The 17,903-nt window shown below is 35.2% G+C and overlaps 2 protein-coding genes across 11 annotated transcripts; one reads left to right on the forward strand and one right to left on the reverse strand.

Moving 5' to 3' along the window:
• Positions 1-620: 620 nt before the first annotated feature.
• Positions 621-10,744, reverse strand: LOC147944420 (uncharacterized). Its single transcript, XM_087512578.1, has 7 exons — positions 10,490-10,744; positions 10,173-10,438; positions 9,769-9,898; positions 9,384-9,677; positions 9,084-9,305; positions 8,697-8,994; positions 621-670 (listed from the first exon to the last, which is right to left on the reverse strand). The coding sequence occupies exons 1-7, from the start codon at positions 10,742-10,744 to the stop codon at positions 621-623; spliced, it is 1,515 nt and encodes a 504-aa protein (XP_087368704.1).
• Positions 10,745-15,657: 4,913 nt separating this feature from the next.
• Positions 15,658-17,562, forward strand: LOC104787308 (uncharacterized). 10 transcript variants are annotated; one of them, XM_010512847.3, is made up of 7 exons: positions 15,658-16,140; positions 16,392-16,446; positions 16,546-16,620; positions 16,706-16,797; positions 16,894-16,975; positions 17,062-17,145; positions 17,237-17,562. In XM_010512847.3, exons 1-7 carry the CDS (start codon positions 15,818-15,820, stop codon positions 17,360-17,362), a joined length of 837 nt encoding a protein of 278 aa, XP_010511149.2. In that variant the 5' UTR covers positions 15,658-15,817; the 3' UTR covers positions 17,363-17,562. The 10 variants fall into 10 exon arrangements, 2 of the variants coding, with proteins under 2 accessions (XP_010511149.2, XP_010511150.2); XR_015557529.1 differs by having other exon boundaries at positions 15,662-16,140; positions 17,053-17,145; XR_015557531.1 differs by having other exon boundaries at positions 15,662-16,140; positions 16,706-16,793; positions 17,053-17,145.
• The last annotated feature ends 341 nt before the right edge of the window (positions 17,563-17,903 follow it).

The raw sequence follows: 17,903 nt of genomic DNA on the forward strand, positions 1-17,903 counted from the left end.
GAGTCCTTGGCTGATGGTTGTTTGAGATTCGAAGATGAATCTAGATTGGTGGGGGAGAATTGTAACATCCGTGAACCGAAATCCCGGTTTAGGGGATTGCATCGGTCGATGCATATAGTGCATCGGTCGATGCAGGTTCAATTTTCTGCGTTTTGACTTAAGTTAAACGCTGCGTTTTGGGTTAGGAAACCCTTAAGTCGATTCTTTTGTCTCATTAGTCGACTTTGGCTGCTTTTGAGAGAAACAAAAGAGAGAAAGAGTGTTCTTGGTGTTCTTGGTGATTTATGTGGATTTGTGGCGTTTCCTGGTGAAATCTGAGGCTTAGAACGTTGTTGGCAAAGGTAAGTGCAGGACCATGGCTTATCTAAGCTAGAGATTTCTTTGATCTGCTTGTTATGTGTTGTTAGGCTTGTTAGATCGTTATTCTGGACGTTAGGAAGCTTTCTTGTGGCTTGGGATCGAGTTTTGTGGTTTCAGGAACAAAGAACCGGCGAGAATCTTTGGGGAAACACGATGCTCGACATTGCATCGGTCGATGCACTCTGTGCATCGGTCGATGCACTCTGTGCATCGGTCGATGCAAGTCCGAGGACGGCGCGTGAAACCGTAGGGTTTTCGTGTTATGTCGAGCATGCGTCGGTCGATGCAGTTCGGGTGTTGGTCGATGCATGTGTAACTTGCATCGGTCGATGCATCTCTTGTGTCGGTCGATGCATCCCCAATGTGGTGTCGGTCGATGCATGTTGGTGTCGGTCGATGCAGAGTCCTGGTTTGTTATTGTTGATTGATTGTTTGTTGGTTGATGATTAGAGATGTCTCTATTACTTGTGTGTATAGTCCAGTAGATGGGATGATTGCCTTACTGAGTGTTTATAAAATACTCATGCATTGCCATTTGTGTTTGTGGTGCAGGTAAAGGCAAAGTGTGATCGTGGAATCATGGGCAATGAAGAGGAGGATGTTCTAGTGGTTCGCTTGGTTGTCTGGCTTCTGTTAGGTTGCCAGAGTTGAGTCCTAGAATATTGTTTAGAATTGTTGGTTCTCTGATTTATGCTGTTTGGATCATTAGTTTATGATTGGAATTAATACTGGTTATTACTTTATTGGTTATTGGATATTTATTGGTATTGCTATTTCCGTTGTTGGTTGTGATTGTGGTTAGGTGACTAGTGGGTATGGGACCACTAGTTGTAGTTATTTATTTATTATTATTTATTTAATATTAAAAAAAACAGGTCTGGTCGTTTCAGATACAAAAAGGGTGAGAAAGTCATATATTCCCGCTGCAAATGCACCATCAAGAGTTAAGGTCCGTATCAGAATGCCAACATAGGCCTGATTGGGGAAAATAGAAAGAGGCTATGCAACTTGAGTTGCTCTCCCTCAATAAAAGAAATGTCTTTGGACCTCTTGTCACTGCATCTAAAGATGTCAAACCTGTTGGTTACAAGTGAGTATTTGGGCGAAAGAGAAATGAGAAAGATGAAATCACACGATATAAAGCCCGACTTGTTGCACAAGGTTTTTCTCAAAGACCTGGAGTTGATTATGAAGAAACGTATTCTCCAGTCATGGATGCAATTACATTCAGATACTTAATGAGCCTAACGGCTTCTAAGAATTTAGAAATATACCTTATGGATGTAGTGACAGCATATTTATATAGATCATTGGATAATGATATATACATAAAATCCCAGAAGGATTTAAGATTCCTGAGGCATTAGGCTTTAAATCTAATGAAATTTGTGCGATAAAATTACAGCGATCACTTTGCGGGTTAAAACAATCTGGGCGCATGTGGTATAATCGCTTAAGTGAATACCTATTGGAGAAAGGGTATGTTAATAATGAAATATGCCCATGCGTCTTCATAATGAAATCTCCATCGTGATTTGTGATCATTGTTATATATGTTGATGATCTGAATATAATTGGAACTCAAAAGGAGATTGATGATGCAAGAACTCATATGAAAAAAGAGTTTGAAATGAAAGATCCTGGAAAGAGAAAATTCTGTCTCGGGCTTCAAATAGAGCATTTACAAGATGGAATATTTGTGCATCAATCAAATTATACGAAAAAGATTTTAAAGCGCTTTAATATGGACAAAGCGACTCCTTTGAGTACTCCGATGGTTAATAGATCTCTGAATATCGATAGTGATCCATTCAGACCTTGTGAAAACAACGAGAAAATACTTGGTCGTGAAGTACCTTATATGAGTGCTATCGGTGGACTCATGTATCTTGCAAATTGCACTAGACCGGACATTGCATTTGCTACAAATGTACTTGCAAGATACAACTCATCCCCTACTCGCAGACATTGGATAGGATAAAACATATTCTCCGTTATCTTCAAGGTACTATTGACTTGGGTTAGTCTAGTTGGTCTTGCAGATGCAAGATATTTATCAAATCCACATAAATCCCGATCCCAAACTGGATATGTTTTCACAATTGGAGGAACTGCTATCTCATGGCGCTCATAGAAACAGACTTTGGTCGCCACTTCCTCAAATCATGCAGAAATAATTGCTCTTCATGAAGCATCGAGGGAATGCGTATGGCTCAGATCAATGACTAACCACATACAAGAATCGAGTGGAATATTCACCAGTAAAGAGCCAACAACATTATTTGAAAACAATGCTGCTTGTGTCGCCCAAATCAAAGAAGGTTACATCAAGAGCGACAGAATAAAGCATATACCTCCAAGATTTTTCTCCTACACTCAAGAACTCGAGCAAAAGAAGGAAGTTGATATCCAACATATCTGCTCATGTGGCAATCCAGCAGATCAATTCACAAAGGCGCTTCCAACTAGCACATTGAGAAAGCATATATATTCATAATATTGGAATGCTGCATCTACGAGATCTGTGAAGTTTTTTCGAGGGGGAGTTTACACTACTGTACTCTTTTTCCCTTGTCATGGTTTTTATCCCACTAGGTTTTTCTATAATGAGGTTTTTAATAAGGCAGTGTGTAACCCATCACTAGTGATGGATACTCAAGGGGGAGTGTTGTAAAATATGTGTGTATCCATCATAACATGTGTCCCTCTTTATGCCATAATACTTTGAACACTTGTTCACCACTTGTTCTCAACTTCTCTTTGTCTCCTCCCTCTATAAATAAGAATTATATACAAGAGAAGAAGATATATGAGAAGTCATTTTATCTCTCTAGTTTCTCTTTAGTTCTTTCTCTATCTTCTCTCTAAATCCAAACTTATTTCTCTAGATCATTTCTCCTTTGATTCTTGTTGCCTCCAAACATTTATATAGTTTACAACAGGTTGTATATATTATCTTATAGACTTTTAGTCATTTACTTTCTTTAGATTATTCTAAAGAACTAATGAATTTTTATGGTCATATACTTTGATTTAAACCTCCTCACAGAAGTGATGCCAAATAATATAATAATTTTCAATTTATTCACCAAACAAGGTTGGATGACAGGATTTAAAATATTTCATCATGATATTATATCTAATTTTAATTAGATTTAAATTTGTGATTAAACAAATAAAGTAAATCACAAACATTATAAAAAATCATATAAATTATTGTTAAATAAATAGTAAGCATCATTTATATATATATATATATATATATAATATCTGTCTTTTAAAAAATGATATTTTTCTTTTTTTCACTAAAGATTTTATTATAAAATCTAAAGAATTTTACCCAAGAATATAATTATTTTATCATAATTACTTTATAATAAATTAATAATAAATTATATATTTATCATTTAAAAAAATGAAATTAAAGGAGTATATACAATACAGTGTACACTAACAATTATGCTTGTTTTTTTTTTCTTTTTAAAATCCACGATGAAACTATGGAACCATTAACTTATAATGGAACAAGCAATAATATGACGAGTGTGTATTCCATTACACAAAACGCACAATTTTATTTATTTATTCTAAAAGGTAAAACGATTTTGATGTTTAAATTCAAATTTTTTTTCAAATTTAGAATAATGTTTCAAAGAAGCATTAAATCTACATATTTATAAAAGTATGAAAGAATACTTATCTTTTAGCCGGAGAGATCATTGTAAGAGATCCAAAACAAAGTCGGTGGTGACAATCGCTTATTCGGCTGTCCATATCAAATTTTATCTCGATGAGGATGATGGTTACTCTTCTTTATATAAGATCTTCCGATGAAGTGACTTTAGTGCAGTGGCCAAAGATAAATCCTTAATGCACAAGGTACCATCACACCCGGGATCAAATCCCGTTTCTTACGAATGTAGGGATTAGGCTAATGGGCCGGCCTATTGTGACCCAATAGTTAACAAAAAAAAAAAAAGATCTTCCCCTTCAAAAGATTTAAAATATTTATATTTAGTCAATTACCGATTACGATTGAACACAAAACTTCATGTTTTAGTTAAATCAATTGTAACGAACCAATAATTAATCAAAATACTACTGTACATTCACAGCACACATACACGTGTGTATATATATATATATATATATATTCGTTTTTATTTAAATCAATTGTAACAAACCAAAAATTAATCAAAATACTACTATACATTCACAGCACACATACACGTATATATATATTCGGACACATGTATCCCTATATTAGTAAAAGAGAAGTACAACTTTAATATAGTCTGAAAATGCTCCTCTCGAAATCTAACTGAAGACAATTCATTAGGGCTAAAGCAGACTTTTAAACATGATGGATCGGGTTTAAAATTAGAAATTATCCGGAAATTGTGAATCGGATATCTTAACGGAATTATTGACAGAACTACTAACGCCTTCCGTCATGGAATAATGGGCTATTATGGCCTGCAGAAAAAGGGCTGCAAAATAGGACTTGACTTCGATTAGATTAGTCCTCTGTAGCGTTCCAAGCTTTTATCAAATAAAACAATTAAAGACATTGATTACGGTATTCAATCGTATTATTAAAAATTACTTAATTTACTTTTTTTTTTTTTTGTCGACCACATTTCATTAAAACCCAAACCGGGTAAAGATACAAGTGGTGAACAGAAATCTAACATAAGCCCATCAAACGTCCAACAATATAAGATAAGAAAGAAAAAAATTATTGAGCCTAAAAATGGACACGTGTAATACTACGTGGGTTGCGCAAGTTGAAAGGTGGAAGAGGCATCAAACTCGTCACCGACTCATCATTGACTCGTCACCGACTCGTCTTGGACTCGTCACCGCCATCACCACCATGGCTGACCGTCGATCGAATCCAAATTGGATTTTTTGAAATCAGCTGCTCATCTGAATCACCACCCTAACTCCTTTTGCAGAAATCTCCAGATGTGTATAAACAGAGATCCAAAAACCAACAAGGATTAAGCTCCAGAAAAGATGACAAGAGAAGAGGTTTTTGACTCAGTAACAAAACACGCTCTTCTGAATCTGTCTTCACCAGCCATCAAGTTTCCAAACATCCCGATTCACAAACAAATAAAAGGAACCTTCATTCTAAGCCAATTATGGCACCAATAGGGTATGAAGGATTTATCCTTTCATGCAAGGAAATCGAGCAGTTGATGATCTCTTGAACCTCTAATTTCCACAATCTGCGTTTGTCTCCTTCACTTGAAGAGATTTAGTTACTGCAAAAGGGAAAAGCCAAAACAAAAAAAACATAGCCAAAACGGCTAAGAGAAACTCGTACTAATACGAGAGAAACAATCCAGACTAAGCTGGAAAATATCTTACAACAAAAAACTAGATTAAAATCAAACAGAGTCCGATTTTAATCAGAAGAAAAAACTTTCTCTCTCTGAAAGATACGAGAGAGATAAGAGAGAGAAAGTTTCGGCTTAACACCAATTACTTAATTTACTTAAATTATTTAATTTGACAGATATCAATCTTTTAAAACTATTTCAAATTACTATGAGCCGCATTTTGAGTAATGTATTATATTCCTTAACTACACCTCCACTATATATCGTCATTGTTAAGAATATTCCTAATTCAAAATCTCATTCAACTTCTATCCTTAACTGCACCTCCAATATATATCGTCATTGTATAATACCTACTTAACTACTAAGATCACATTTCAAGAATACCCTAACTTATATTATCAAATCATACCTAATGAAGGATACATGACGACTTCCTGTAAATACGATGATACTAATTGAGGGTTGAATCATCATACCTTCTTCACTTTATCATTTACATATTCTTCCAAGCCTTCCAAGATGGCTGCCGCCATGGTACCTATCACAGATTTACAGTCCATTAAACCATTCAGAACAGGCTGGAGAATCCAAGTGAAAATAATTCACTCTTGAAAGCAATATATTGTCTTCTCCGGAGAGACAATCAAAATGGTTTTAGCGGATATTTCAGTAAGCTTACTGAACTCTTTACTACGTTTTTTTAATTCACATGTACTTTAAATGATTAGTGTTTGGAAGTTTAATACTTTTCCATTATACAATAGGGTACCCTTATTCATGCAACTGTTAAGAAACCACAGTTTAGAAAGTTCCAGAAAATGATTATCCCGGGACAATGGGTAATCATTGAAACATTCACATTGACTAAATCCGCGGGGAAATTCAGAGTTACGAACCATGCTTCATATTTAGCCACAAAGAGCACAAAGGTCGTCTTAGCCACACAAAAAAAACTTTTTCATTAAAAATATGACTAGGATGGAAAAGAAAAAAAATATGAAATATCCAGTACTTAAGGCTTGGTTCGATCTAAACCTTAATTGTGAAGTTGCAACACAAATCACTTTCAAGGAGATACATGGGTTTTTTATTTGGAATCCTAAAGGAAAATGCTTCGAAAGAGGAAAGAGATCATTCAACAGTCGGAGAACAACTTCTATTTCAAGTAAGTTTAATGGTAATTTATGCCTCAAACTTCTGTTCCAATTTCTTAAAGGACAATAAGTGACGAAGATCTGATGATTTATGATGGAGTTATATATCCATTATACAAGGAAGCATGTTTGGCAAGAGGATTGTAGAAAAATGAAGTATTAGTTTTTTAGGTTGATTAATAATTTCTGTTCGTTTCATTTAGTTTCTCTATTCCTATGTTTTGTCATTTCAAGTTTAAAATAAATGATAAAGATTAAGTTTGTATTGATTTAATTATAATTTAAATATATATTCACTAATCTTTCATTATCAAGCAATGAAAGGAAGAAGAAGTATAAGAAAACTATGATTAAGTAGGAAAAGTATGAAAAAGATTACGACATACCTTCAATCTTTTGTCTGCTAAAACTTATGCTCCCTTATCACTAACTATTCAGCCAATAAACGTTATACCATGTCCTGATATTGAGTCAAAATATTCGTATACCTGGTCAGTATATTTCAAATTTTTCTGAATTACATTGGCTAATTCTTTCAATTCAATTTGAAGCAAGACTTGAATGTCTAAGTGTATATTTTTGAGGAATATTTGCACATTAACTAAAGACTTCTATAGTAATGAAGAAATCACAATTCAGAAAGTTGCAATATTAAAACAAAAAAAAAGATTAGAAATTATCTTTCATGTTTCTCGCTTCAAGAACGTTTACTCTATTGTAATAAACTGGGCTGCAGTAAAGTACATCTCATTTGATATCCTGAAGTTAATTGGAAATGAAATTAAGCAATAAGTTTATATTCTTCCAAACAAAACAATCTAAAAGATTTTTTTTAAAACCACTACTTATCTTACGGATAGCATGATGTCTTCATATAGGGATGCTTCGGTTTGATTGTATAGGCTTGCACATGTACTGCCTACAATTTATAATATGTCAAGTCATCATTTAGGTATTGCCAATGATATATACTATTTTTACTAGGATCAACTATGCTTTCAAAAACTGAATTGGATACATAGAACAGTACAGAAAGAGTATAGATAAGTAGAATCGAAAAAAATATAAACAAAATAAATTCGTAATTACTAGCAACTTACCAACCCAATTGAATTGATAAATCGGTTTGCTAAACTCATGGCTCAAAACATAATCATCTTATTGATAGGACCATCAACCCCATAGACACACCGAATTGAGTAGACTAATCGCAGCTTCACTCCTTTTTGGATTTAATAGTTTTCTCTACAAGATTTGGTGGATTGAAGAAGTAACACTACAAGAAAACATGGATTTCCCGACTACAAAAGCAGTCACTAAACAGTCGCAAACTACTTAGTTACGACTGATTGGCGACTGACATACAGAGTCGCTAAATAGTGCGTAACTAAAATAATCAGTCGCCAAATAGTCGACACGGAGCTACTAATTGGCGACTGATAATTATGGTCGTTCTTCCGTCGCCAAACAGTCGCTAAAGTTGCGACTGAATTTGCAAATCTTTAGCGACTGATATGGTTACTCATTTGCGACTGTTTTGGTTATTCTCTTGTGTACGTTTCGGTAACTGTTTTACGACTGTTTAGTTATCATGCTTTTTAAAAAATTCTGGTAAAAACGAATTATTTGATTTTGTAATAACAAAACTGATTATGAAAACTATAACTAAAACATAACAAACATGAAATTAAACAAATACATAAGTTTAATTTTACATCCAAACATAACAAGAGTACAAGTCACAAATATTACAAAAGTTTTCATAATCATAAAGGAAGGAGGGATAGTGAAGGAACCTAACTTTGAACATCAAAAAGGTTTGGGTCATTGGTTTGAGACTCGAGGAAGGCGACATAGTTTTGGTTAGTCTTGAGGAAGCTCACCAAGCGTGAGATCTCTGCTTGTTGCTCAGATGCAACCCGTAAAGCCTCAGCTGCAACCCGTGAAGCCTCTGCGTCATGCTCTGCTTGTAGAGCTGCTTGTTGCTCGATTTTGCGGTTAGCTTCTTCAAGCTGTTGTTGCAGGCTTGTGAAAGTAGAAGACATTTCAGGGAACTTACGCTTGCCGTTGATGAAACTCCCTAGGCTTCCAACCCCAAAGTATATTCCTCTATCATTTATGAAAGTAGACTGCATAACAAAACAGAGAAAAAGTTAACATCATTACTTACCAATGAAAAACTTAAGTAATGATGCATATTAGAAAGAAGCAACATTACCTGAAGAAAGAGCTCATCATCCTCCTCGTGAGATAGCTCCGATCGACGTGATGTACCATCAGCTTGGTTGTCATTGTCCAAAGCAGCCAACTTAGCTTCCCTTTTTTGCTTATATGCCTCATGAACTGCTTGCGCCTTCTTATCCAAAAAAGTCCCATCTTTTTTGGTATGAGTCCTAATGAAAACTTCAGGAATATTTGGCGGTCTTCCCAATTCCACTTCCTGAAAAGTTAGACAATGAAAAAGTTAGATAATGAACCATCTGATGTAACTTATTAAACAATGAAAACGATAACTCACCATCTCTTGTTCGATTTGCAAGTAAGACTTCGGCCCTGATACATGCTTGTGAGGGCCAAGACCATTACGGTCAGACATTCGAGCTGCTGAAGTGGTTGCACTCTTTGCCATGGCTTCTTCTGTGTTCCAATAGTCACACATTTCTTTCCAAAGAGTTTTCTCAATCCAACTCGGTTTTGCTTGATCTCGCTGAGCTGCTGCCTTGGAAACCATGTCTTTCATTCGGTTTTGACAAATGGTATAGAACTTTTCTTGAATGACACTGGTTAGTGAGGGATCCCAGGTGTGTGTTTTCTACAAAATATGACTAGTGTTAGTGATACAAACAATCCAAAAAAAACAAACTATAAATATAGAAATCAAATTGAAAGGAGTAGAAGTTTACCATGAATTCCAAGAAGTAGTTTTCTCTTCTTGCAGTAGAAACACAACCCCAACAGTAATATGGCCCATCAAACTTGTTTGTAAACACTTTTGTAATCTTTCGGGTAATCTTACCGTTGTCCTTACCAAACCTTATAACACAAACAAATCGAAAGTTAAATTATAATCCACAACAAATCTACTAATCTAATCAACAACAAATCGACAACAACAACAAACCTACTAATCTAATCAACAACAAACCTACTAATCTACTCAACAACAAACCTACTAATATAATCAACAACAAATCAACAACAACAAACCTTCTAAACAAACCTTCTAATCCAATGAAACAAACCTACTAAAACAATCTTTTCAATTCTAATCACTCTAATCAATCTAATCTACACAAACAATCCTTACCAAGTAGTTCCACGCTCTAATGTGGGAGAGAGGACAGTGGTGTACAACTCACGGCCTGGCTGGACGAGCATGGCATGTAAAGAAGCGAGTACATCAGCTGGGAGTTGTGATTCCCTTGCACTGTCATCCTCAGAATCAGCTTGGTCTTCTTCTTCCTGATGTGATTTCTGCGCTTGAGAACCGTGGTGCGATCCAGAGCCAGCTTGAGGTTGAGAAGACGGTGGACGATGATTTGAGACGTGAGGAGACTGTCGAGGTAGCGGAGACTGTCGAGGTAGAGTCGAGACCTGAGGAGACTATCGAGGATGATTCGTGACTGAAGGTTGAGGAGACTGTCGAAGTGGACTCGAGAATTCTGGTGGATCCGTCGCAGAGGCGAGAGGCTGAGGAAATGGACGCCTGATTGGAGCTTCGCCGAAAGGGGATGCTCCTAGAAAGCTCCTCGAGTTCTGGAAAAGGTTTGTCGGAGGTGGATAGTCTTCGTAATGAGGCATTGGTCTCGCTGGAGGCTGGAGGATTGGGACATGAATTCCCTGAGAATCAGTCTCTGGGTCTCGCTGGTTTGCCGGCATGAAGGCATATTGGCTGGGAAGAGTCGCGGGTCTTTGATTCGCCGGTTGTGAAGTTCCAGCGGTTGGATTTGAGGGGTTTCCTCTTCCTTCTCCTCTTTTCTTTACTCTGGCCATCAACAACAAAAGAGAAACAAGGACGGGATGAAGATTTAGGGTTCTCAATTGAGAGCAATTGAGATCTAGGGTTTTCTCGGGGAAGAAGAGAAATGAGGGATTAGGGTTTTCTCGGGATGAATATGAGATCGAGTTGGGTTTGGGCCGTTTTCTTACGGACCAAATTTGTTTTAAGGCCCAAACTAAATAAATCGGTCGCTAAATAGTAGCTGCGTAGTCGCAACTTTTGGTGACTGCAAAACCGGTTGCCAAATTAGTCGCAAATTGGTGACTAAAATGCGATATTATAAATTAGTATCCAATTAGCGTCTATTTGACGACTGTTTTGTTTGTGTAGCTATTAAGTAGCAAAACAATCGCAATTCAGTCGCTAAATTTAGCGACTGGGTTTTAAGTCGCAAATTGCAGTAGGCAAATCCATGTTTTCTTGTAGTGTAATGAATTTAATTATACCCTGTTTTCTCTAAAATTGATCGAGTCGAAGATTGAGATGAAAAGATGGATCGAATTCAAGATGGAGATGGAACATGGAATATCTTTTCTTGGGTAGAAGAAACGTCAAAAGAAAGCTTTGATTTTTCAGATATCAAGACAGAGGTTAAAAAAAAACTTACCAAAAAGGCCACCGGAAATCAGATATCTCCAAAAAGTTAATAAGAGACCCAATTGTTTAGGTGTATCAATTTAAAATACAGCCCCCATCAATTACTCAAAAAATTGAATACATTTTTCAGAACCACATTTAAAAGTCATAAAAATTAACTATATATGGTCAGCACATTAGGGAATACATTTCCCATGTATGCGATGCGTAAAAAAAAAATACATATTAGTATTATGTACAAATTAGTATTAATAAACACAAACATAGAAATAATATTTAAGTACTCGTGTTTTGACAACTACGTCTTAGGTAAAATATTATTTCATTCTATTTATATCATATCTTATTATATATTTCACTCACATTTGTTCTTTTTAATTGTATACTATCTTTTTAGAAAAATAGTGTACAAAATCTAAAATACTTAAAAAGAAATTTTTTTTTTTTTTTAAACTGTAGTAACAAATACACGAACATAGACAGTATAATACAAATACTATAACATCTTATATATTGTTATTCCATTTTAACAATACCAATTTATTTTTCCACGCTGTAGCATGAATCCGGTCTTAGTCTGTATACATATAGTGTACATACATAGAAGTTCTCAATTAAACCACGTTACCAAACTGATGTAATATATTATATATGCACCAATTTAGTAAAGAAAAAACAGAATACCAAATCAACGAATAGTATAATAAGGTATGCCTATACATGTATATTAAATAAGCATCATGAATCGATCATATAAAACATAGAAATCGACCCTAACTCATGCAACACAAGTTCGATCAAATCATTACTTATTTGTTATCACTCAAAACAGAAGATTAACTTAGATCTTAGAAGCCAACGATTTACTAAACAACAATATAATGATACCTCCAATTCGTGAGAATATTAAGCAAACCAACATAATGATATCGACCAGCAATAATATAATAATATTCTAGCGAGAACATCGATCCCAGCAAGATAATAAAGTACACAAATCAAATGATATAAGCATGACCGATTGATGAATATAAAGCATAGAGTTACTTATCTCTATAATAAATTTGTTGCTTTGACGTGTTTGGAGGATAAGAACCACGAAAGAACGAAGACACCTCGGTTTTCCTTGTATGTGGCTGGGTTTTTTTTTTTTTTTTTTAAGACGGCTAGGATTAGAGATTCGTGCTGATAACATGTTAAGAACAAAAGTTTAAGGAATTATTCTCTTGTATTATTATCTATCATATGATATAACATATATATAATGATACAACATTAAGATTTTAGGTTATACACTAAGTCTACTAATGTGCTGATAATGGGCATTTACATAATACTCCCTCCGTTTCATAATATAGGATGCTTTAGAGGGTTTTATTTGTTTCATAATATAAGATGTCCTCAACTTTCTAAGCAACTTTTAGATTACTTTTATATTTTCTTATTATTTATTTTATGCAGTCTTATTTATGATTGGTTAAACTTTTTTAAAGTGGTCATTTCTTAATCTGCGTGCTTTCACTCAAAACATCTTATATTTTGAAATGGAGGGAGTATAATATATTTATAACAGAGATTTGGATTTCTGTATTTTTAACTACACAAATCCTCTCGAATATTGCAGACTCCCTAAAAATAATTAAAATCCAAATCCACAAATTATTTTGAATAACAGTGGATTTTAAAATATATTTTTAAATCATCAGTTCAATAACAGTGTATTTTTTAAAAAAAATTAAAATCTATAACTGAATAACATAAAATTTGTGAATTTTATACAAATCAATTAAAATGTCAAGTTGAATAAAACCCCTAAGTTATTCAGTTTGTTTACATACTTGTTCACATTTCACAATTACAGTTGGTTTATAGAAAACACAGTCACCTTAGTACAGTGCTCTAATACAACAACAAAACACATACCTTTCGTCATCTACAGTCTTATTAGATACATAATTAGATACATAATACAATATATATATATATGCAAGCGTAAAAAGCCTATATTATTAGGCAAATAAGGAAAACCTAAGACAATACAATATTTACAAATCCACCCCTTAGTACCCCCTCCCCTCAAGTTGGCGCATGAAGATCGCATATGCCTAACTTGCCACAAAGATACTCAAACGCTTGTGTTCCAAAGGCTTTAGTAAATATATATGTTCTGAATCTTGTCGCATAGACCATTTTTATCAAATCATTCTGAATCTTATCGCGTATGTAATGACAATCACGTTCAATGTGTTTGGTACGCTCGTGAAAGACGGGATTCACTGCAATGTGGAAAGTTGCTTGGTTGTCACAATGTATTTTAAGAGAGCCTACCAACGAGACACCAACCTCGGATAGAAGACTGGAAATCCACTTGAGCTCCAAGGTGGTGAAAGACATAGCCCTATACTCTGTTTCCGCTGGAGATTGAGAGACAACACCTTGTTTCTTGGTCTTCCATGCTATGGGAGAGCCACCCAATAAAACAAAATATCCTAAAAGAGACCGACGTGATATCGGACAAGTAGAAAAATCAGAGTCGTAATATGCAAAGATAGACAAGTCACCATTAGCCGTGAATAAGATCCCTTACCCCAAGTTGTTCTTGAGGTAACAAACAATACGCAACGCAGCCCACCAATATTTCAGCCGAGGCTTATGCAAAAATTGAGCAAGAACGTGTACAACATACATAAGCTTTTGACCGTGTAATCGTTAAATATACCAACCTCCCAACAAAACGCCGATATTGTTCCAGCGTCTCGAAGTACTCCCCCTTATCTTTTTTCGATTCGTGATTTTGAAGCATAGGTGTACAAACTGGTATCCCACTTAATAAACCATACTCGTTAATAATATCTAAGGCATATTTCCACTGAGATATGTAAATTCCCTGAGAAGACCTTGCTACTTGAATTCCCAAGAAAACATTGGCTCAATGTTGGTCAAAGTAGAAAGAATTCCACCAAATCTCACATCATCTGAACCCATCAAAAACTGATGAATACGTTCCTCATATCTATCTTGTTCCAGCTGAGCTGCAAGTTCTCCACACGAACATTTGTGCAAAGGCTTATAAACATCCAATATGTGTGCATCATCCACCATCGATATTGTCGTTCTCAACGTTGGCTCAACTGTATTCATAAGCCACGGTACAATCATTGCATTAACAACCTCCCACTGTTCAATCTCGTCCGTCTTTGCCGGTTTCTCCAAGGTTCCATCAATAAAACCCAACTTTCTCTTGGTATGCAAGGCATTCGGCACATGCTTAGACCAATCTTCATAGTTATCTCCTTTTAATTGGACCGTTGTAATCAAACTTTCTGGCCCTTCCGATGGATGCAAGTACAGCGGCAAGGATGTTGGATTCTCTTGCACCTTCACGATCTCTTTACCCTTTCGTTCACTCATTAAAGTTTTCTCTATCTCAGTCATGATCTAAACCGTTGACACAAACTTTTAGAATTTAGGATCTAGCATGGCTCTGATACCATGTGAAGATGGGAATAGAACGGCCTGAGTTTTTTTAGATACATAATACAATATATATACAAGCGTGAGAGGCCTAGGTGTAACTCCGATTGGAGCTTCCCCTTTCGCGCATTGCATTCACAGCCAAATCTTTCCACTTCTTCAAACTTTCTCAATCAAACCTTAAGAAATGATTTTCAATTCTTGTTACGAATGAAACACAGAGAAGACAAAACCTAGTTGTATTTTCTTCAAGTTGTAACTTTAACTTTTGGGTCAGTTTTCTTCAAAGTGACTGTCATTTTATAAAATTAGTGACGTTTTTGAAGTCATTGAAATTATTAACGATTTCGAAGATTCTCTTATAAAAGATTTTTCTCTTAAGTTTTCAATATTTCGTCAGAAATTGTCGGATGTATATTATATTTTATAAATTTTAACGTAGTTAAATTTATTTTGACATGAATGAAAATTATTACTTATTGTGGCATATAGAAAATTATTAAAATAATATTGGTTTATGTATTTTTTATTTTATTTTATGTAGATTATATCTTAAAAAGTGTACGGTAATTCAAAATTCAAATATTTTCATTAACAATTTATTTTCTATTTTAAAATTTTGCGTAATTACGCAAAGCTTATCTAACTAACTATGTATTTGATGTACTCAAAGAAACAAAAAAAAAAATTGTACAGATAATCGGGTGTGAGAAGGATACGAGGCCATATTCGTCATTTCATAGAGTATGATATTTTCTACAGAAATGAATCAGTTTGTGGTTAACGGCTCTTCTCATGTCCAAATAGTGTAAATAATTTCTTTTGCTTATAATAATTATCTTCCAAGACCTGGATCACCCTTTGGTTTCTCTTCAATCAAAATGGCACATTTCGCTGTGAGACCTAAACTTCTCTCTAGCAACGATGGATTATCCTCGAGAGACCAATTCCGGCAGAGCCTTTTTTACATGGCCGGTGGTGGCTCTCCCTTGGTTCCGGTTCATAATAGGAGCCGATTAAAGTTTGGTGCGAGAATTTTCTCGTCTTACTCTTTTCCTTCTAAGAGAAAGAAAACCAGAGATTTCGATAACACCGAGAAAAATCTTGGTATTGACGAAGACAACGATGAGTGGGATTTTGATGATGGTTTAGAGACTGATGATCTGTCTTGCTTCAGAGGCTTGGTTCTTGACATTTCATACAGGTCTGAATCTTTTGTGTTTGGTTACCGATTACCATCTTATTATGATTTTTTACTTCACTCGATTCTTCGTTTTTTTTGTTATTAATATTGATGATTGAAATTAAAGAAAGCATTAATTAATTCTTGCAAATTTTGAATTATTGGCTGCTTCTAAAATTTGGTAGCTAGGGATTGTGACACTTTTAGGCCGGTAAATGGGGTTAATCTGTTATTTTTTGTCTATCAACTTTGGAGTAATTATCCTTTTATAGGCCGGTAAATGTGGTTTGCTGGAAGCGCGCAATCTGTCTCGAGTACATGGATAAGGTTAGACCAAAAACTTCAAACCCATCTTGATAACTATATATTTTGATACATAAGAATCCTTAATTCAGGTATTTGTATATTCGATACTGCCTTGTCTAGGCCGATGTTCTGGAGTATTATGATCAGACTGTTAGTTCTCCTACTGGTTCATTCTATATACCTGCTGTGTTAAGGGTATGTAGAGTACATGAGTTTAGTTTTTTTTTTTTTAATCTCCTTTTACCAGTTTGAAGCTTGCTTCATTCATCGCTTGGTGCAGGTTCCACATTTGCTTCAGGTTGTCAAAAGAAGAAGAGTGAAAAACTCACTTAGTCGTAAAAGCATTTTACTGCGAGACGATTACACTTGTCAGTGAGTAGTTTGTCTGTGTCCAGTCACAAGACGTACGTTTTCTCTTTTCTGCTGAATCAGACTATTCTTGCTGACAGAAATTTTGTTTGGATATAGATATTGTTCTTCCCGTGAAAACTTGACCATTGATAATGTTATACCAATCTCTCGAGGTGGAGAATGGACTTGGCAAAACCTGGTATGTGGTTGATTCTGCTAACTTAGTAGAATCAATTGCCGATCGATGGGTAAAAATAAACAATTTAATTTGTTAAGGTAACATAGGTAACTGCATGTTCAAGATGCAACTCAAGGAAAGGTCAGAAGACAGTAGAAGAAGCACAGATGAAGTTACTCAAGGTCCCAAAGGTATTTCTCATATATAGTTTCCAATTACCAGTCCATAAGCAACAAAACCTTTGTTTTCGTGTAAATCAAGACATTTTGTTGGTAATGGCAGGAACCAAAAGACTATGACATTGTTGCAATACCATTAACCAATGCAGCTATAAGGATGCTGAGATCGAATAAAGGAATGCCAGAAGAATGGCGTCAGTATCTGGCGAAACCTTTGTCCGAGCCATAGCAGTTTCTCTCTCAGGAATCGAGGAACAAAAAAGGTCGTTCCATCTCGTATATATAGAATCGTGGCTCGATCGCATATGTAGATTCATCTAGCTTAACTTCAAACTGTTCACAGTTTGTCGTGGACTTGTTATATTGTATGTATATATAGTACGTAAATAATGTCAACCATAAACTAACAATCATGATTTGAACTCAGAATTCATGACTTCTGCACGAGGATCTGGTTAACCTCTCTGAACAACTTAATGTATTCGTGTTGCTACTGTCCTAGATAAGCTTTACTCGAATACAGTTGATACAATCCCCACATCACCAACTTTCGAAATTGCTTAAAACGGCACCAATATATCCTAACAATCTCAAAATACGTATACTATTTTGCTTACATTTTTATGGAATTATATTTGTCCACCTATAGAGAATGTAATCTCGAAATACTTATATTTTGTTTTCTTTAATGAGAATCAGGAAAAGTAAGATATCGCACCCTAAACCTCTTTGTGTCTACTAGTCCTACGGAACCAAACTAATCGAAGCAT

This window comes from Camelina sativa, chromosome 5 (genome assembly GCF_030686135.1).
Source record: "Camelina sativa cultivar CO46 ecotype springtype chromosome 5, ASM3068613v1".
Taxonomy (NCBI): domain Eukaryota; kingdom Viridiplantae; phylum Streptophyta; class Magnoliopsida; order Brassicales; family Brassicaceae; genus Camelina; species Camelina sativa.

What these genes read in the sequence shown, in the direction of transcription:
- LOC147944420 (XM_087512578.1), bottom strand. Translation starts at nt 10,744, where the DNA reads ATGCCGGCAAACCAGCGAGACCCAGAGACTGATTCTCAGGGAATTCAT. An exon ending in ACTACTTCTTGGAATTCATG is followed by an intron (nt 9,678 to 9,768) that starts GTAAACTTCTAC and finishes CATATTTTGTAG; the next exon opens with AAAACACACACCTGGGATCC. An exon ending in CGCCTTCCTCGAGTCTCAAA is followed by an intron (nt 671 to 8,696) that starts CCAATGACCCAA and finishes TGCAAGTTACAC; the next exon opens with ATGCATCGACCAACACCCGA.
- LOC104787308 (XM_010512847.3), top strand. Translation starts at nt 15,818, where the DNA reads ATGGCACATTTCGCTGTGAGACCTAAACTTCTCTCTAGCAACGATGGA. An exon ending in ATATACCTGCTGTGTTAAGG is followed by an intron (nt 16,621 to 16,705) that starts GTATGTAGAGTA and finishes CGCTTGGTGCAG; the next exon opens with GTTCCACATTTGCTTCAGGT. An exon ending in AATGGACTTGGCAAAACCTG is followed by an intron (nt 16,976 to 17,061) that starts GTATGTGGTTGA and finishes AAGGTAACATAG; the next exon opens with GTAACTGCATGTTCAAGATG.